Source organism: Ambystoma mexicanum, chromosome 5q, assembly GCF_040938575.1.
Source record: "Ambystoma mexicanum isolate Mex_15411 chromosome 5q, UKY_AmexF1_1, whole genome shotgun sequence".
NCBI lineage: Eukaryota > Metazoa > Chordata > Amphibia > Caudata > Ambystomatidae > Ambystoma > Ambystoma mexicanum.
This window is the reverse complement of record NC_090933.1, coordinates 807064629-807085721: the sequence shown is the minus strand read 5'-3', so window position 1 is coordinate 807085721 and position 21093 is coordinate 807064629. Positions and strand designations below refer to the sequence as shown.

The 21093-nt window shown below is 48.7% G+C and overlaps 1 protein-coding gene across 1 annotated transcript in view; it reads right to left on the bottom strand.

The window, feature by feature from the left end:
• Positions 1-21093, bottom strand: part of E2F5 (E2F transcription factor 5) — a 1167696-nt gene that overhangs the window by 1060405 nt on the left and 86198 nt on the right. The window contains exon 2 of the mRNA XM_069621289.1: positions 18573-18682. Coding sequence (XP_069477390.1) covers positions 18573-18682 — 110 coding nt within the window. The remainder of the gene's footprint in view (positions 1-18572; positions 18683-21093) is intronic.

Here is a 21093-nt window from a genome sequence, read left to right as displayed (position 1 = left end):
GAGGTCGAGCAATAAGAGTACCCAGATAGGTAGGCACAAGCACGCGTTATCGCATGTTGGGTTTTCTTAGTTATAAAACGGACATGAAAACAGGACATTTTTGGCTACTATTTGGATGCATTGTATTTGCAGACAAACTGCAATAAATAGATTTTTTTTTTTTTAACTAAACACAAGAACATCCAGCAGGGATGTCTTGGGATGTAAGGGTGTTTCATTTGCTTGCTTTTTAGGATGCATTAGGATTAAGACTCTTGTAGTTCTCGGAGTCTAATCTTATGAACTCTGTATATTGCAGAGATCTTCCTCTTAGAACATTCCTGGGCACATCAGTTTGCAAAAAGATTCTAGCGATTCACAACCACATGCTACCTTCTTCCAAATCTTTTATGAAAATATTATGTAACATGGTAAGACTTCAATAGATTAATTTATCAATTAAGTATTGTGTATGCAGGGATATCTTGGATCCCTTTTGCTCATGAATTCTTGGCACAGCATTGTCTCATGATCACTCTTTTTGCCGAGCGGCTTTTTCTTTTGCACAGAAAATACCTGCAATCCAACTGTTTTCTTTAGGTCACCTAGAAGCTTAGAATAAAACTGCCAGACACCTGTTTAGACCCTTTGTGCGGGATGAGCAGTTAACCTACCTCTGACATAACCATATTTATTATTAGGAACTAAAAGCAGAAGTACAGCGACATAAATTACAAGTTGCTGGGAGTACATTTGCTTGCACAAGTTCATACTGAGTACCAGGGATGACAATGTACTCAGACTTTAGATAATCAAAACAGATTTGCCAGTATTTTTCTAAAGTACAGGTGTCCGATAGACAGCAGTATAACTTGAACATGGACTAAATGATCTACCCTCAAAACATCTCAGCAGGCGAAATCAGCCAATAAGATATTAAAGTAAATGAAGTTGTTGCTACGCCGGAATATGATTTGTGTCTAAGTGGGTCCTCTTTTTTTCACTCATAGCCAACATAGGAGTTTTCTTTAATTGATCTGTTACCCAACTGCTAGTTGTCGAATGACGTTTAATGGCTCTCCCTTCACTTTCTGGGGACAACAGACTGCCTTTACATTGTCCTGCCAGCCTGATGATCTTGGAAGGAAACCAACGTGTTTCAATAATGGCATAAGCCACCACTAACTTTCCAATCGCCTGATTCCTCATTTGGATCTGCAAGATTATTATGACAGTCTATAGTGCTAAACTGTGGTGAGGTTACTTCACCAGGAGTCAAGCTCAAAGAGTTCTATGTCTTTTTTTGGGCTGGTTCGGAGCAGCGAACAGGTCCAAACAGGCTTATCCCCCCCCTTCAGTGGGGGTTGGGGGAAGGGGTTTCACACCCCTGAGCTGCCCATCTGAGGCACCCACCATGCCCTGTCTCGCCTTCTTAGTCCCCCATCCGAACTCTCCAGATAACATTTACCCGCTTCCCGTAACTACCACATCATTTACCCCTCCCACCAACCCACGTCCCTGCTCATTCCCCCGTGCCCTCCTCTCCAGTCTTCCGGGTCTGCTCGCCTCTCCTACACCCTTCCATTGATGTGTGTCTGTAGGAGGCATTTTCAATGAAGCCCTTTACTTGGCAGTCCAGGAAGCACAGCCCACACACCCGAAACATGCTCAATGGCATCTCAAAATTGAACTTTGAGTCTTATCCTAATAATTCGGTATTCTGGCACCATAGGATGCACAGATGCTCTCTAGGCCTGCTTAGTGGAAACAGTTTGTAGGTACCTATGGTGTACATCGATTAATTTAGAGACCCGGTTCAGTTAACCAAATTAATTTGGGCAGCCTCGATAGTGCCCTGAGGCTGGCCATAAATATTCCAAAACATCTTTTTATCATTGGCTGCTAGAACACACAATAGTCCTCGTCAATCAGCCGTCCTACTTGATGGACTATGTCTGATCAACCATGAGTGGTATGATAATTTACAGCTTTTGATGAGATTCCTTGCCTCAGCCTAACTCTTAGAATGCTTTATGACCACATTTGCTACGTTTACCCTGCGCATTAGCTGCTTAAGCGCAATTGCGGAGTCGTAGCTGTAAGCATGACGCTTATATGACAATTTACTCATTTTAAATCGAACCGATGGGACTAAATTGGCAAGCAAATGTATAAATCCAATTATATATTCATTCCAGATTACTCTCATTTCATAGGCTTGAGCTATGCTGATATGTTTATTTAAAACACTTTTATGTGTCCAGCGAATATCTGAACCGCGGTTATTAATTGTAGTTGCACCTATTGATCCCAAGTGCTTTATTGTAAAGCATAGCTTTAGGATAGAATGGATGATTTAAGGGAGTACTACTTATGGTCCAGTTTTTAACACTGAAATAATAGTATTTTGAAATGAAGTAATCAAGTCACGATTCTTGAATACCCGATTGTCAAGTGGGTAAACCGAGAAATCCCCCTTGGTTACCATTAAACATTTTTAAATCATTTGAGGCCAAGAAGTGAAGCCACATACAGCCCCCCTCGTTAGCCATTGGTTTAAGTAAGTTTACTGCTGGAAGAGACTGCCATCCCAGAGTAGGTAGTTTAGATTATCGCCCTCCAGTCTAGCACGACAGGCATTCAAATCACAGTGTATTAATATGACAAGGTCTTCTCACTTACTCCTAGCCTGTTGTATAGTTATTTCAATAGCTTTCATTATGCTGAAGGTGTGAATACCTAAAAGGAGGGGATTATACATTGATCAAAAGAAGCGCCAGCAAAATTCAAGTTAATAACAAACGCCAAGATACGATTACATCCTTCTGTAGGAATTACTGTTGCACAAGTCAATGATCAGGCCGCCCGAGTCTCTACCTGGAAGACCTTTTGTGGGCAATTTAAAAAACAACCTAAAACCATTTCATTCAGAATCCAAGTCTAAGTGTCTGATAATCGCATCCCCATCTTTGTCAAGAAAGTGACTGCAACTCTTGAAGATCATCTAATATTGATAATGTCATTAATGTTATTTGGGTTTGTACCTTTCTGCTCTTAGTAGTGCAAGAGATCTGCGTTTTTAAATCTTTTAACAAGCCAGTTTGTTTACGAAGCACAGTTCCAGCAGCAGAATTTCTAGTTACATTTGCACAGTGGGGTAACAACCCATAACCTAATAAAAAGGGGCAAAAGTGAGAACATAATCTATGTTTTTTTATCGCAAGCTTCAACCAGTGCCACCTAGTTAATGTCTTTCATTGATAAGGACCACATTGAAAAAAATTCTCTCAAGAATGCCTACATATGGGAGTGATTGAGGCGTTTAATAATAACTGTAGACACATTGTATCTAAATTTTAAGTCACTGCTATTTTTGCCTCCACAGATTTTAGATGAGAGAAACAATTATGTTTGCGGCACAAGAACGCCTTATCGGTGGATTGATATATTGATCTCAGTATTCGGTTTTTGATCAGATGCATGGACAAAAGTGTTATGTTAAATCGTTTTCATTGCTTCGCTGTTAGTCATTTTAAGAATTGATGGGACAGCTTCCCTTGTGCTTATCAATATTTCAAAGCCTGTTTCGCTTGACTTTTAATGATCCAGTCCTCAAAGTTTGCCATGCCTGGTCTTTCTCCTTTTACTTTTATTGACCTTGGGCACAGATGTCTCCAAGTCCGATTCAATGACTGTACAGTTCTGACCATAGCAATTAAGTTTCTTTGAAAAAATGCATTTCACTTTTTAAGAAAGTTAACCAACTTAACCTTTTTAGCTTTAGCACATTTTTTTAGACGGATTGGTTTGCTTGTTCTTCACTACAACTTCAATCATTTGTAGTTGTAATACGTTGTCGGACATTTGCTTAGGTTAGCGAGCACGGTTTTCTAGCTCCATCATAAAGACTTCCAAAGAAGGAATTTACCCACTGTTCTGCAGTAAAAGGGTCAGGGACTCAGCTACCAAAGTCTGTACACTATCCAATAAGATGCTCCTGTCCATCTGAGAAGAGAAGTCATTTCAATATTTATTTATTTCCAATGCCCCTAATGTTATTAATGGACGCATTATCTGCAATGCTAGCTAAAAGCTTACACTGAGCTTGCCGCAGATCTTGAATTGATGCGCAGATTTCAATTACTGTACTTTCTGCCAATGATATTGCATTATCCTGGAGAGTACACGACAGATCAATCTTTTGCAACATCAATGTGGTTGGTAGGCAACAAAACTCACAATATCGTCTTGGATCTCCTTTTGCAGGCTATTACAAAGGCTGAGCAGCGAGTTCTCATCAATGGCAGATGACACCAGACTCAAAGCAAGTGTGGAAACAGTTGTATTTGTTCCTGGGGATTTTACAGTGTCATTGTAAAGGGAAGAGTAAAAGCTCTAAGCTTCCACCGCGATTTACTGAATCACTAGAGAAACCTTCTTGATCGTGTTTCTCACTAGACATTTTGCTTCTTAAGTTATAAGGCATAGGCTGAGGAAATGGTATGGTAATATTTATTTGTAAAGCGCCTATACACAAGGCAAGTGTTTCAAAGCGCTCAAGGAGGGAGGGAACAAGGGGAAAAGACAACAGTCATTCAGAGCCCTTGCATTTTTGAACGATACAAGCCTGCACAGGCAGAGTAATTGCATATAATAAAATTAACAGTGTAGATAACAGCAAATGGGTCTGACGACGATTCTGCAGTTTTTCCAAGTGCATTGAGGGGCCACCATGCAAGGAGGGGAGGCGGGGAAGATGGACAGTCCTCAAAGCATGGTTCAATCAGAACATGCAATAGATTAAAGCGCTATATAAACACAATAAATACAAATAAATACCAAATACCAAGAGCGGGGGGGGGGGTCCAAGTGCGACTAGTCAGTCAGAAAAGCTGGGGAAAGTGCTGAGAGATGCCACTCTCATGGGTCATTCAACAAGTGCAGTAAGGATGAGGCAAGTGCAGGCCCGTAGGCAAGTGCGAGAGGACTTGCAAGGGTGCCAGGGACCTGTGAGAAATCTGAGGCACACCCGGCGGCCAGTCAGCAAGCTGTGTGGAAAAGGAGGGAAGAGTGATAGAGCAGAGAGAGGTTAGCAGGGTAGAGAGAGCGAGAAGGAAGGCGAGAGGCCCCTGCTAAGGATAAAGATCTCTCTCCAAATCTCTGCCTGGTGAACCGGCTCACTCGCATAAGGTTGGAGGTAGATGAGCGGAGGGCTCGGGAGGGACAGTATTTAGGTAGGCAACGTTGCAGATCGGTAGGTCCCAGAAAGCCTTGTGGACAATACAGAGGGTCTTGAACTTCATCCTTGCAGCAACAGGGAGCCAGTGAAGGGATTACAGCGCTGAGAGATGCAGTCCCTGGGCTTGAGGACAAGGACAAGTCTCGCGGTTCTGTTCTGGATGAGTTTCAGAGGGTGTAAAGCAGAGGCAGGGAGGTTGAGAAAGAGGCTGTTGCAGTAATCCAGCCTTGAGAAAACCAGGGCTCTGGAGACAGTGAGCTGCTGGGGGGGAGGACGGGAGGGGCTAAGACAGGTGAGAAAACAAAGCGTACCGCTGAGAAGCTGCAGCTTGGAGTTATATTTTTTTGGAAATGTCTGAAATGTAAGTGGTAAAAGGAGAGAGTGGAGTCGAAGATGACCTCAAGGTTTTATGCCTCGCAGATGGGTGCGGGCGCAGGGCTACGGGAGGCTGGCCAGAGCGAGAGTGGGAAAACAGGAGCAGGAGTCCCAATGCGAACAATCTCAATATTACTGGCTTTGAGGCAGAGGTCGTTTGCAGCACACCATGACTGAATTGCGGACAGTCCGATATGAGCAAGGTAGAGGAGGTGGCTGACGGTAGCCTGAAGGAGAGTCATCCGCATAACACTAGAAGTTACAGATGAATAGTTAGAGATGAAAGTGGCAATCGCACGTGCCAGGGCAGCCATGTAGACAGTGAAGAACCAGGGGGTAGGATAGAACACTGGGGAAAGCTGCAGGTTGAAAGAGTGCTAGTAGAGGGAAAGGACTCAAGTTCCACCTGGGATGGGCGGTCGGAAAGGAAGGAGGTTAACCACGCCAGAGCCTGACCTGTGATTCCCGGGGTGTCACGGAGACGTGTGATCAGGATGTTGCGGTTTAGCGTGACGAAGGCAGAGGTGAGGTTAAGAAGAAAAGAAGAATGAGGATAGAGGGAGCGTTAGTGTCAAGATTTGAGAGCAGGTCTTCACAGGTGTTCAGAATAGCAGTTTCCGTGCGTCTGGATGCTCTGAAACCAAACCGACTGTCGTGGAGGCATCCAGCAGATTCAGTGTGGAGGGTGAGCTGAGAGATAGCCAGCTTCTCCAGGAGTTTGCCCAGGAAAGGAGTGATCGAGATAGGGCAGTAGTTTGTCGGGATGGAGGGGTCAGCGGAGGGTTTCTTAAGCAGAGGGTGCACAAGGGATTTCTTAACAAATGTTGGGAAAACTCCAGTGGCAAAAGAGAGATTGCAGAGATCAGCCAGGGCTGGAGCGAGAGTCTCGATGTGGTCAATGGTTTTGGAGAGGCAGGGGTCAACCTGTTTGGAGGAGGGCTTCATAGAACAGACTTGTCTGGCGACCTCATCAGGTGTGATGGGAGTGAGAGAAGAGAGGAGAAGTGGTGAAGGGGCCAAGGGTGGCTCCAGAGGTGTTGGTGTAGGATGTGGTGTGGAAGTGAGAGAAAAGGAGGTCTTGGGTTTTTGCAGTGAAGTGTGCAGCCAGGGCTGAGTAAAGGTTGTGGGTGGGTGTGACAGAAGAGGAGGCAGCTGCAGGACTGGCCAGTTCGTCATAGACTTTGAAAGGTTCGACCGTGCTGTTTGATGCCGTGGAGATGGGGGCTTGAATAAAGACTCTTTTCTTGGTGTGGATGCAGAGTCGATATTGCCTTTCAAGGAGACGCCAGACCAATTTGTCAGAGGGTCCGCTCAGCTGCCCTACACTTGCTTTTAAGGGCAGCCAGATCAGAGTTGTACCAAGAGTTGCACTTTTTGCACTTTTTGGAAGGCTTCAGTCGGACCCTCATGACAGGAGCAAGAGTATCAAGGGCGTTAGAGATTGAAGTTAGCGAGGGCTGTGTCAGGGCGGTAGTCAGACGCAGGAGTAGGAGGTGGCGGCAAAGGCAGCTGCTGTCACTCTTTTCAAGGGTCTGTTGACTTTGAAACCTAGTGGTCGCGCCGGGTGTGCTGATGCAAGAGGAGAGGAGAGCTTCAAGTGTGAAGAAAGAAGGGAGTGGTCCATCCAAGAGAGCAAGGTAGTGAGAGGGATAGAGAGAGGGATGTCGGAGATGAGAGCATCGAAAGTGTGGCCCGCTATGTGCGTGGAGCCAGAAGGTAAGACGGAGAGGGAGAGAGAATCGCACTAGTTTGCGGAAAGGTCCCGAGGAGTCAGGAGAGTCTAGATGGACGTTGCGGTCACCAAGCAGGAGGAGTTGAGGACGAGAGTAGAGAGGAGGCCAGGTCAGCCCATTCCGAGAGGAAGAGAGTGGACTGTCCTGGTGGCAGATAGAAGGTGGCCATAAGGAGAGAAGATTTAGGAGAGAGTGAGAGCCAGCAGACTAGGCACTTGAAGGAAGAGTAGGTCTGAATGGGGATGATGGACACAAGTATCCATTCTGGGAAGATAAACGCCACTCCCCTCCAGACCCCTTGGGCCTGGGCACAGAGAGGATCGTGTATCCTTCAGGGAGGAGTGTGTCAAAGCTTGTGACAGAGCTGTACTTCAACCATGTCTCCATGACTGCGAGCACATGTAGATCCATGCGTTCAAGTAGGTTGCAGATGTCAGACGAGTGTTTGACAGCAGAGCGAGAGTTAAGCGTGGCAATATGGAGCAGCTTGCCATCTTTGAAGGTCTTCCGCACAGGGGTTTGGGGGGCCGCAGGGGATGGTGGTCCCTCCCGAGGGTGGCAAGAGAGCCAGAGGGATAGTGGAGGATGGCTAAGGAGCCAAGGCCGACAAGGGAGCCGGGACATTGAGGTAAGAATGGCACCTGTGCAGAGGAGGAAGGCACAGCAGGCAAGGGAGCCTGTGCAGAGGAGGAGGAAGGCACAGCAGGCAAGGGAGCCTGTGCAGGGGGACAGGTAAGGTTTGAGAAGCGAGGTAGGAGCCTGTCGAAGAGAAGAAGTTTGGGTCGAGGACCCTGAACCATGATGGTTCCATTCAGATAGACATTAATGATGACCCTGGAAGTGGCGAAGAGGTCAAGGAGGACCTCCCAGTGGGTGCCACCATTAATGGGAGAAGAGGCGATAGGAGAGAGAAAGGTGACCATGTGCCGGTACATAGGTCAGATGAGGTAACGACAAAGAGGATGTCTGAGCGAGTCTCTCTGGTGGAAGCCGTGATATAGGTGTCTGCAATAGGAAGGCCTGGGTTGGAGCCCAGTTTGTCCTTAAGTTTCTTCCAGACAGATTTAGTGATGGGAGAGGGATAGGAAATGAAGAAGCAGTTAGAAAGGATAGGAGAGATAGTGACATAGCTAGATGCAATGGTGAGGAAGGACACTTACAAGGCTGATGCACTGGAGGCACATTGGAAGGGGGCGAAAAAAAACACAGGGTGGTACGGGACAAGAGGACACCAGGGGGGCACTGAGAACAAGGGAGGACGTGCAGGACTTAATGCACGATGCTCTCAGCAGCACCCGCTGTTTGTAAAAAGGTAGTAAGTAACCGTTGTGCACCCAAGCAAGAAGAATTTTAAGAAGGGCAACAGCAAGTACACAGCTAAATTCAATTTTAGCTAAGGCAGAAAGAAGCACAATGCAACAAGTGCACACAGCCAAGTTTGAGTTTTTTGCTGAAGCAGAAAGAACACGGTGCAGCAAGCATGCTGGAAAGCACAGTTCTGAACCTATCCACTTGGCACAGTAGGCCAAATGAGTAGTATGGAGGCACCGCTAAAATTTGTTTTTCACACAAACTGGCACTTTCAACGCAGGAAGGAGGCACAGCTAGTATTCTGAAGTATACATCGAATATATAGTTTTCTGAAGAGAGCATTCGATCACAGAAGAATACATCAGATGGATGCTCTGGTGGAAACTCTTGCATGAAGTCGGTCTTGCCAGACAAAAATGCTAGTAGGATAGTGGAAGTCTCTGAGGTAAGCTTTTTTGACAAAGCCAACTCGCTAGTGAAAATTGCTAAAGAACGCATGCCAGACAAAACCAAGAAGCTATGAAAGGCTCTGAAATTTGCTATCAAACTCCACCTCTTATACCTTATTCTTATAGACCCATCCTACTGGTCACCACTGAACTTCCTGCCATCTACACACCAACATCCCTCCCGTGATATCTGAGCAGATATCTTGCTCTATATTTGTCCCAGTATGTGCACTACTCCAACCCCAATTAAAAGCTTGCCAAGGGTCAACTATTAATTGCACATACATTCTTTGTGTAAGGTACCTGACTTTAGGATGTCCTCCTCCACCATTCTTTCAAATGCAAAGTAAAAATAACACATGCCTACGTAACTGAAATGGCTAGTGAAAGACTATGAAGAATGCTTGCCAGACAAAGCACAAAAGCTGATGAAATTGCCTGATGGATGCTTGCCTGTCAAAGCCAAAAGGCTGGTGAAAGCACTTCAATAACGTGTGTCTGATAAGACCTAGAGACTGTGAAAGTCTCTGGGAATGCTTGCCTGACAAACCCAACACAAAACACAAAAGAGAAGGTGACCCCAACTCAACCAGGAACTGAGGATGAATACTCAAACACAAGAAGTTGTTTCCGTCAGAAAATATTCCCTTACACGTGTATCATTTTCTTTTTGAAAACTATTTTCTGGCAGTGCAGATCACATTGAATTTACATTTGGGATGAGTGAGAAATAAAAATTCACAAAGTGGTGAGCGAGAATCTTTTAAAGACAAAAGTAAATTGTATCTTGTGTCTCATTCATCAAAATGACAGACCATCACACAAATATAAAAAGGTGAATGTGACAAACATTAATGGTGCCCAGATACCACAAAACCCAAATGATTTCACAAAAAAAATGAATTTTTCAGTATGTGATCACACACATCAACCACAACATATGGAACAAGTTACTTACCTGTAACTGTTGTTCTCCAGCATGGGTCTGGCATGGATTCACATGCTCATGAATATTCCCCGTCGTCAGGCTGGGAATCCTCGGTAAAGAAAAAAATCAGTATCAGTTTCGTTTCTGATCTGTCTTTCGTAGTAGTAACCAATCACTGATCTCTGCGTCATACTGACCACAGCCAATGACTGCCCTCTACCTAAGCCCCGCCTCTGGCAGCCATCTTCAGATTTGGTAGCACGTGAAGTGGCAGTATGACCAAGTGAAGAGCCGCAGAGGGGTAGGCGGGAGGGTTCGCATGTGAATCCATGCCAGACCCATGCTGGAGAACAACAGTTACAGGTAAGTAACTTGTTCCTTCTCCAGCATGGGGTCTGGCATGGATTCACATGCTCATGAATAAAGAATACATAGCAGCACACATGCACAACCACGGGAGGTGGCAAAGGCTCAACATTAAGCATTACATCAAACTCAACATTAAGCAATTCTTACCTCCTCACCAGGCTCACCTTAGGCGAACAGATTGCGCAGCACTGCTTGGCCGACCCTGGACTCCTCCCTGGAATCCCGATCGACGCAGTAGAATTTCGTGAAGGTGTGCGTCGACCTCCACGTAGCAGCCCTGCAGATGTCCAGCAAGGGCACACCAGATAGGAACGCCGTGGTAGCTGCGATCGCTCTGGTGGAATGGGCTCTCGGACGGCCAGGCAGCGGTCGGTTTGCCAACCGATGACAGTACATGGAACAGCCGGAGAGCCATCTGGAAATGGAGGCCGTTGAGAGAGCCTTCCCCTGATTGACAGGCCCAAAGTTCACAAAAAGTTGTGACGTCTTCCGAAAACACTTTGTGCGGTCCACATAAAACTTCAGCGCTCTAGCCACATCCAGCGAGTGCAAAGTCCTTTCGGCCGGCGACGGGAAGAAAACAGGCAACACCAAGGGTTCGTTGAGGTGGAAGTCCGACGGCACCTTGGGCATGAAGGAGGGGTGTGTCCTGAGCACTACCCTCGTGTCGTGAAAAGTCAAGTACGGGGGCTTGCAGGAAAGGGCCTGGATCTCTCCCACTCTTCGTGCAGAGGTGATGGCCACAAGAAACGCTGTTTTCCACGACAAGAACTTCAACGGAGCCGAGTGCAGAGGCTCGAACGGAGGTCCCATGAGCTTGGTCAGCACCACGTTGAGCTCCCACGTCGGGGCCGGAGCCTTCACCGGCGGGAACGATCTGAACAGTCCCTTCATGAATTCTTTCACCAGACGATGAGACCACAAAGACGTCCGCCCCGTGGTTCTGGTGTATCGGGAGATCGCTGCAAGATGAATCTTGATGGACGCGTGCACCAGTCCAGCCTTGGCCAGCGTCAGAAGGTACGGCAGTACCTGGGGAGCCGTAATCCGTAGAGGGTTAATCTGTGCGTGGCACCAGACAGAGAACCTCTTCCATTTGTGTCCATAGCATTTAAGAGTCCAGGACGCCCTGGCCTTTGCAAGAACCTCTCTGCAGTCGGCCGGTATGTCGTATCCTCCAAACTCTAACGCTGCAGGAGCCAGTCCTGCAAGTTCAGCGACTTCGGGTCGTGATGGAGGATGGCGCCTCCTTCCCTGGAGAGAAGATCCGCGTCCACTGGCAGCTTGATTGATGGGGACGCTGGCAAGTCCAGAAGGTCCGGGAACCATATCTGCCTCGGCCACGCAGGTGCGACGAGGATCATCCTGCACCGTGACCTCTTGAGCTGGTTGATGAGCCAGATCAGCAATAGCAATGGAGGGAACGCGTATAGAAACCCGGCCCTCCCAGGGGAACGAGAAAGCATTGCACATGCTCCTCGGCTGGGGAAACCTGCTGGCGAACCTCCGGCACTTGGAGTTCGTCGCCGTCGCGAACAGATCGATCTGGGGTGTGCCCCACCGTTGGAAGAGGCGGTCCACTAGATCCTGTCGTAGTTCCCACTCGTGGCACGAGCGCAGCTCTCTGCTGAGCGAGTCGGCGATGGTGTTTTTTTTATCCCTGCCAGATGAAACGGCACCAGAAACATCCCTTGGGTGACGGCCCAATGCCACAGATCCTGCGCCTCCTTGGACAGGGCTGGGGATCTGGTACCGCCCTGCTTCCTGATGTAGAACATGCTGGTGGTGTTGTCGGTGAAGATCCTCACCACCTTGCCAGGGAGGCTTCCGTGGTCACTGTCTCCTGGTGGCCGGGGGTCTGGAAGTCCATGCCCGCCGTCAGATGCGCGCGGGTGCCCCACCTCCGGATCGCTCGTCGGAAACTCTCGTCGAGTGTGATCCTCTCCTCGAAGCTGCCCGTCGTCTGGATCCAGCACGCGTCCAGGAACTCCTGCAACGGGCGCATCCGGAGCCTGCACAGGCGGATGAGATAAATGCAAGAAGACATCATTCCGAGGAGGGACTCGATGGACCTTACCCTGGCAGCGTCCGCAACCAGCATCCGCTGCACCTTGCCCAAGATGGCCCTCGTCCTTTCCTCCGAGGGAGAGGCCAGAAGCGACACTGTGTCGAGCTTCGCTCCCAGAAACAGCGCGTCTTGCACGGGCACCAGGTGGGACTTGCCGTAGTTTATGGAGAATCCCAGGTCCGTGAGCAGTTGGACGGTCCTTGCCGTATGCTCCACGGCGAGCTCCTTCGTCTTTGCTCGGATGAGCCAGTCGTCCAGGTACAGGTAGACGTGGATCCCCTCTCGGCGCAGCTGCGCCGCCACCGGTGCGAGGCACTTGGTGAACACCCTGGGTGCCGACCTCAATCCGAAGGGAAGGGCTCTGAACTGGTAGTGACGCCCTTGGACCACAAACCTGAGAAACTTTCGGTGTCCCTTTAGGATGAGAAAATGGAAGTAGGCATCCTCCAAATCCAACGACGACAGGAAATCGCCCTCCTCCAGTTGACCCAGGACGTGTTGGAGGGTGACCATCCGGAACTTCTGTGCCTTGATGAATTTGTTCAGTCGTCGTAGGTCCAGGATGGGATACCATCCCCCCCCCCCCCCGTCTTCTTCTTCACGAGGAAGTATCTTGAGTAAACTCCGGAGCCCCGAAGACTCTTTGGGACGAGCTCGATGGCGCCCTTCTTGAGCATCGCCTTTACCTCCAAGAGAAGTTGAGGGACGTGATGTTCTTTCCTTGCCACAGGGGGACGCGCGGGCACCTCTTTAGAAACTCGAGCGCGTGACCCTGAGCTAGGGCGTCCAGCACCCAACGGTCGGTGGAGATGGACTCACACACGCTGACGAAGCTCGCCAGCCGGCCTACGACCGGGGAGCTTCGGTGGGGGCCCGACCCCGCGGCCGGTTCAGTCCTGCTTCGACGAGGCTTTGCCGCCTTGTCCTCCTTGGCGACGACGGCGGGGTCCGCCTGACTTGCCTCGTCCCCTGTAAGCTTCCTGTGACGACGAACGGGCCGCTTGACGGTAGGTGGAAAATCCGCCGCTGGAACCTTTGGCGGCACCCTGTTTGCCTCCGCCGCTCCGAAAGGGCGGCCGCCATTGCTGGAGAACCCCAAGAGCCCGGGCCGTCTCCATGTCCGCCTTGATGGCTTGAAGGGAATCATCCACTGTTTTCCCAAACAGGTTGTTTCCGTCGAAAGGCATGTCCAAGACTCTGGTCTGCACGTCCTGACGGAAGTCAGTAGCCTTGAGCCATCCACGCCGCCTAAGGCACAAGCCGTTGCCCAACTGGCGAAATCCAGTGTCAGCGATGTCCGTCGCAATCGTAATGGCATGGTCCGACGCCACCTCTCCTTCCTGCAAGATCTCTAGGGCTTCCGCCCTCTTGTCGTCTGGTAGGAAGTCCAGCAGGGGGGCCAGTTTGTACCACAACTCCCTGTCGTAGCGGGCTACGATAGCCAAGGCGTTGGCCGCCTTAATCGTCGTCGCTGCCGACGAGATGACTCTGCGTCCCATCGTGTCTAATTTCTTTCCCTCGCCGTCCGGCGTGGAGGTTGACGTAGAGGCCGCGCCCCCCCGCTTTCTTCCTGGCTGCCGCGGAGACGACCGAGTCCGGGGTCGGCTGTGCCCGAAGGCACAAGGGGGCCGTGTCCGGGACCCGGTACTTCTTCTCGTACCAATCCCTTCTAGCCGGCGTCGTGGATGGGTTCTTGAGGAGGGCGAGGCCCTCGTCCCAAATGTCGTCTAGTAGAGGTACAGCGAGGACCGTCTTCCTCTTGGTCTCGCGCCGTTGATAAAGGAAACCTTCCTTCTTCTCTTCCGGGCAGAGCTGGAAAAGCTCGGATGCCCTGGCGCTCATGGAGTGAAACGATCCAATCTCGTCGGGCGGGGAAGCCCGGGTGGGCGGTGACGACGGGAGATCCTCGTCGTAAACCTCGTCGTCTGTACCCGTCGCAGCAGTGTCAGTCCCCGTATCATCCCCACGTGTCGTGGACGGGGAGGAGGGCTGAACAGGGAGTGATGGCTGAAAAGGAGGTGGAGGATGAATCCTTCTTCTCTTAGGGGGAGGGCTCCCAGAAGGGCCTGGCTCCGGGTCCCCCGTCGGGAGCGGTTCCTCCGTTGGTGGTAACGGCAGTCTCGTCCTTATCTCCGAGCATAAGGACTGTATAGCCAACAAAATGGCCGCCGAGTTGTCTTGCGGCACTGGTTGAGGGAGATCCGATGGGCGATCAGGAGCCCCGTCGGCATCCTCGACACCCTCGTCGACTTCCACGTCGGGGTCTCTCCCGACAGGATGGCCTTCTTCCACGCCAGAACCGTGGCCTAAGACTTCGATCAGCTCCTCCTCAGAGGTTGAGGCCAAGTCCATGATGACCTCTTGCCCCCCCTTTTTCTTCTCCGTCGGAGGTTTCACGGGGGTCCTGTCGATGGGCATGAAAGAGGACTCCCTACGCGGTGGCAGGGAGATTCTGGGCCCCGGGGTCGCCACCACTGGTGTAGCCTCCACAGGCTGAGCCAGGGCCGCCGCGACTGTCTAGATAGAGGCCTTGGCCGGATGGATCAAGGCTTTCACCACCTTAGGTGTGCTCACCGCCTTCTCCTTTAGGGGAGGGTCACCACCTCGCTCCCCCTCCGATGGGGCCTTAGGGCACGACCGGGGACTCTCCACGAGTTTCGCCGGGTGCTCAGCCTTCCTCTTACCCGAGCCAGAGCGTTGGCTCGTGGTTGATGGCGCCGGGGAGGATGCGCCCTGCCTGGCGCCCGGAGAGTCCGACCGTTCGGCGCTCCCGGTGCCAGCGGACTTGCGGTGCTTGGTCTTCTGTTGGACCCCCGTCGCCGGGGCGCCCTCAAAGGTCTTAGAAGACCGCTCGGACTTCTTCTTCTTCTCGCCTGACGGGCTCTTTCCTTCCAGCCAGTTGGCGAGACGTTGATGGCGGTCCTTCATGGTCCGCTCCGACATATTGCCGCAAAACACAGTCCTTCTCCACGTGCGTCTTGTCCTCATGTAGGCAGTAAAGGTAAAGGGAGTGTTCGTCCTCCTTGAAGACCTTCTGAAGCTGGCATCCAGGGCGGGCAGACCCTGAACAGCTTTCCGGGCGTCGCGCTTCCCTTCTCCTGGGCCATGTCCGAGATTGGCCTGAGAAACTTCTTGAGTCCTCCAAAAGCGTGGCTCGATGAAATCTTCACCCTTGAGGGGCGTAGACGAATCCGACACGGGTCCCCGTTGATCGGATGAAGAAACGGTGGAGCTTGAGGCTCTTTTGACCGAAAGAGAAATTTTTCTGAGAAAAAACGTGAAAAATAGCACTAACGCTCGAGAGCAATAGCACAAGGATCCCAACACTTGAACGTGCGGTAAAAATCTGAAGATGGCTGCCAGAGGCGGGGCTTAGGTAGAGGGCAGTCATTGGCTGTGGTCAGTATGACGCAGAGATCAGTGATTGGTTACTACTATGAAAGACAGATCAGAAACGAAACTGATACTGATTTTTTCTTTACCGAGGATTCCCAGCCTGACGACGGGGAATATTCATGAGCATGTGAATCCATGCCAGACCCCATGCTGGAGAACTGTCGCTTATCTTCTACAATCCTTAAAAGAGCAACCAAATCAATTCCAGTAACAGGGTCGACGTAAAAGCTATGTTTTGGCGAGAGATTAGTAGGTTGCCTTCTTCAGGACTAACAACCATAGCAAGCCTCTGTTAAAGGTTCAGGAAAGCCAGCTGCATCTCAGGACACACTGGCAAGATGGGGCAGGCGTCTGGTCACTCCACTCTCAAAGATGACCTCCCGCTCTCCACCATAGGACCCAGTCAACTCTGAGGCTGTCTTAGAGATAGACAGCTCCACCCAGATGCACTCTCAGCAATCTCCTCTGGTGTCTCCTTACAGCTGTCGGATGGTAAGTTTCAGCAGCCTTTCTGATGGTCCATCTCTTCTCTCTGTCCTGTCTTCGTGTTTCCTTTTAATATTGTGCAGACATCAACACAATGTTCTAAGCAGTTATGACTTGCTTCCAAACAGCAGACAGCTGTAACTTGTTTCAATCAGGACAACTGCATCCAACTGTCCTCATGCAGTACTCTAAGCCCCGCGCCAATAAACCGTTTTTCAAGGCTAAGGTGGTGCAGCAATGAACATTCCACTAGCAATAGTCACCACGTGTAACTACGCTCCGGCTGCAGCCAACTGTACCCAGGTATTTCTCTGCTGCACTCTGTGCCAATAAACCCTTTTTGAAGGGGAAAGTGTTGCAGCAATGAAAGTCGCACTATCAATAGTCACCACGTGTGAAGCACCCCCGGCTGCAGCCATCTGTACCCACCCATTTCACTGATGCGCTCTGTGCCACCCCCAAAAAATCTGCACTCCTGCTCTATGAACCACTCTGCTTTTCTTGGATCCAAATACATCCAAACTACCAAAAACACCATTCCCTCTCCCTTTACCTGCCCACCTCCATCTCCAGTGCTCATTTTATGCTGTTCCCAGTTACCCCGCTACTCCCCTTTTCACATTTACTCTTTAGGCCACTGTCTGGATACATAGGCAGGGGCACAATATACCAAATTGCAGACAAACCACACTACAATACTGTTAAGACTACTGATGCTCTGGACGACTCACCAATCAGATTGGGTTATATATCCCACACCCTCACGTGAGTTTTACATCAGTGTCATACCCCGAAAGATTAAGGGAGAGTTAGTCCTTGAAGGGCAGGATACCAGGGGCAAGGCTAGAATGTATTCCAGATTCTTATGAACTGTATCCAAAAAGTCTGTTTTACAGTTGAACTGGGAATATGACTGGTCAAACTCACCTTTAAGGCACTGACCAAAATAAATACAAACTGGGATCGTGCAGACATGCAGTATTATGTGCAGAAATCTAAATCGGCTTGATACCATAGCCCTGTGCATGCTTTAGAACAGGTCATACAGTAAGTAATTTAGGTCTCTGCCAGTTCACCTTGACAAACTTCCTACCTACCTCAGTGGTTCATTTAGTTATTAGTGTATACACATTCACTGGAACGGATCTCAGTGTGTCTGAAAAAATCTTTTTTTAAAACTGTCATTACTTTATGAATCACCTAAAAAACGAAAAAACATGCAATAAGTTTTGAGAGTTGTAGGGGAACAGACAGCCATCACCCAAACCCAGTTGACCAGGCGTTTCCCAGGAAAGGGGCACATGAACGCATCGGTGCTTGAAAGAACCTTTACATCACACCCGCCTCTGCACAAAGTGGGGGTGTGAATAGTTGCATGTGGTGTAGTAGAGTACAATACATTTCAAATCCCATACACATGTAATTGTGACTGAAATGCAACCCTGTGCATATATCCGTTTGTACCCCGTTTAGCTGCAGGCTTTGTGTGCTCTAAAATAAAGGGACTAAATAAAATACCATCAGTAGTGTAATGGTACTGGGGGAAAACAGACATTGGTAAAGAAAATCAAAACCCATTTGGAGGGAGTGAACCAAGAAAGTCCTTAAGTTCATTAACGATGGAGGGAATGACATGCCCCCGGATGCCTTTGTGCCTGAAAACAGTGTGCCTATGTACGTTTGTGACCTGAGAATGCAGGTTCTGGCTCTTTAGCCCTGCAGGATGTTGAATGACAAGGCGACGCCTAGTGGTGAAATTATAGCGTCACATATGGCTGATACAGCAGTGAGTCGGATACATTTGGTCCAACATATTGCTAAAACTGCTTTTTCGAACGTAAAAAAAGAGCAATAGGTGCAAATGTTGCTCTCAACTACAGTAATTACCCCCCCCCCTGTATTCCACCCGCCCCATCACCAGCCATCAAAGCTCAATTCTCTGAATCCAACCCTACCAACTAGCGCATTACAAAATAAAGATGGTAAAATAAGTCTGAGTGGTCAGTTACCTGCAAGTAGTAAATGGTAGAGGCCAGCCTTTATACTTTAAATGCCAACGAAAACATTGAGACAGGTTTAAACTTTATTTATCATGTACTATATTCCATCTATGGCGCGAGAAACAAATTACCAAAAACAAACATACATACCAAAATAGTATCATGTTACAGTAGACGATCTAGTTAAGAAAAAAGAGTCACCCAATGGCATTAAGGGCTGGAAATGTAACACTTCTTACTTCCACTGAATGCTATTTTTTGACTTTTTCTCGATCAAGCCAATTCCTTCCAAAACATTGGTAATGTCATAGATCCTTCTCTTCTGCCTCACAGCAAGAGTATCAGCTGCCTATAAAAAAAGACAAAACATCCAAAAAGATTACATTTCGTAAGCAGAGACACCTCAAAATTACATTTTCCACTACTTGATTGGCAAAAAAAAAAAAAACTACAGTATCTTACACAGAAAACAAATAGTGAAGGGCTTTTGTCATCCTATATGTTCTAAAGTACCCAGAGCCAAAACAACTAGAATGACCTAACAAACCACAATAGCTCTACACTTAACATTATTACAATTTGTATTTAGCTGAAGATTTGACTACATAACTAAGCCCATTTCCCCTAATATTTGCACTGAAATAAAAATGTGTGGATTTGTGTAGGTAAGATGGCCGATAGTCGGGGGTGCTGTTGAGCAGTCCACAAAATAGATGCGCATTGCTTGAGCTCCGGCGCTTCCATTGCCTTTCGGGCCCAGCCACTCGTCCGATCCTGCATGTTTTGTAGTCCACGCTGTCCTGGTGGGCTCCAGAGCTGTTTGCCTTCTCATTGGGCAGCTGTCTTGCCGTACTGACTGCCGGGTAGCTGCGGCAACACACCAGGTACTCGCTTTGTAAGCATTCCGCTACTGGCGTGCCCAGGGGAGCCGACTTATGAATTTCCCAGGGGGGGCCCAAATACAGGAAGTGACATCACTGGCAGTTATAGGACCGCAAATTTGCATGTAGGTGCCAACATGGTGCAACGGCGCGGAGGGATGAGGGGGTGGAGGCGCGCGCAGCGCAGAACAGTGGAAACATTGGCTACCATGTACTGCATATACTAAAGTCAAGTAAGAAGGAGGTTTAAGACTTCCAGTTGCATTCCAGTAGGCCATCACTGCCCCTACTCCACCCCTATATAATCATCCAGGATGTAGTAGCCTTCAAAAGGCAGAGCAACACAATTAGGATGGGAGAACGAAATGCCGTCCCATCCTGCGAGTGTGTCAAACGTCAGAGCAAAGACTGCGCGTGTGCCTCCTACCTTGGAGCACAATCTCACTAATTTTGTGCAAATCTCGCAAGTGGGACACGGGAATCCCCTACGTGTTGTGGGTTGCAGACCCTGGATCACATGCTCATATCTTCAGTGTGGAACTCTGGCCAAGGCTCTTTGGGCAAGCATTCAGGATGGGTCTCACACTTCTAAACAGTGTGATATATTGAGTGGGCACCTCACTCCTTGGAGCATAGTATCAACTGCTGCTGGTAATCTCACAACTGAATGTACATTTTCACTCTTGGTCATCTCAGTGACCCCATGAATATTAATGGAGAGAGTCTCCCATCTGGGAAGACAATTATATTTCTGTTAAAACACTCTGAATTGTCACTCCAGTTTTCTCGATCTATAGAGCCATACCATATTCATTCAATCTGTGTGCAGGGGTGATAACTTGTGTCCGAGAAAGCTCATTCTTTCATTCAGGAGATAAAGGGGTAACAATCCCCTGTATGTGGGATCAGGCTCATTTTGCCCCAGGGCCCCTCCAGAAGGAATGAGCAGGTTTTAAGACCCTGCTGATTCTGCTATCGGACAGGCTCGAGCCTTCTATCCCTTGCCCCATCATGGCTCCCAACATCCTGAGCGGCAGCTTATGGACAGCAGGCAGCTCCGGACATGCCTGTTGCAAATTGAATGTAGACAGATCTACTATTTAGACACTGTGAGAGAGCCATGAATCCACATTGGTGGTGAAGAAGCACTCAACATACAGAACACAACGGTATAGTGTTGCAGTCCTGCTGAGAAATGACAATTATGAGCATGTGAGCAGTAGGCTGGATCAGTGCTGCCCCATAAAAGGTGTAGAAGCCTCTGTGAGAAGTGGCAGTACTGTCCCAACGGTGAGAAGTATAGTATTTTCAATTAACTATGCTTAAGAACTTTGGGTTATTGAATAGTGCTGCTACATTGAGTAATTCCATCCCTTTAAATATATGAGTCCTTGTATAACCATGGCAGTGTTGAGTTAATCGGACAGACTTGCTCAATAGTTCTGGTTCTGTATCATTAAATGTACTTCAGATCTTTAGAGTATCGGAAGGATAGCTCAGGGGCAACATGCTCGCCTTGGAAGCAAGACGACAGAGCAACACAGGTTCGATCCCTCGGTCCGCGCAACACAGGTTTGCTCCCTCTGTACGCGCTTAGAAACCTCTGGGTAGTACACGCATTATAAATAACCAATTAAAATAAAAATAAATACATCTGTTGAGAAGTGCTGGGGCCTTGTCAATAAGAGTGTAGCAGCTCAACTAAGAAGTGCTGATGTTGTCCCATCAAAAGAATAGCAGCCCCACTAAGATGAACTAGCATTGCCTCAACAAAAGCATAGTATTATCGCTGAGAAGATTCAACAATTATAGAAGCCCTGTTACAGCAGTACTATCCCATCAAGAGTATAGCGATCTAACTGAGGAGTACCAGCATTGC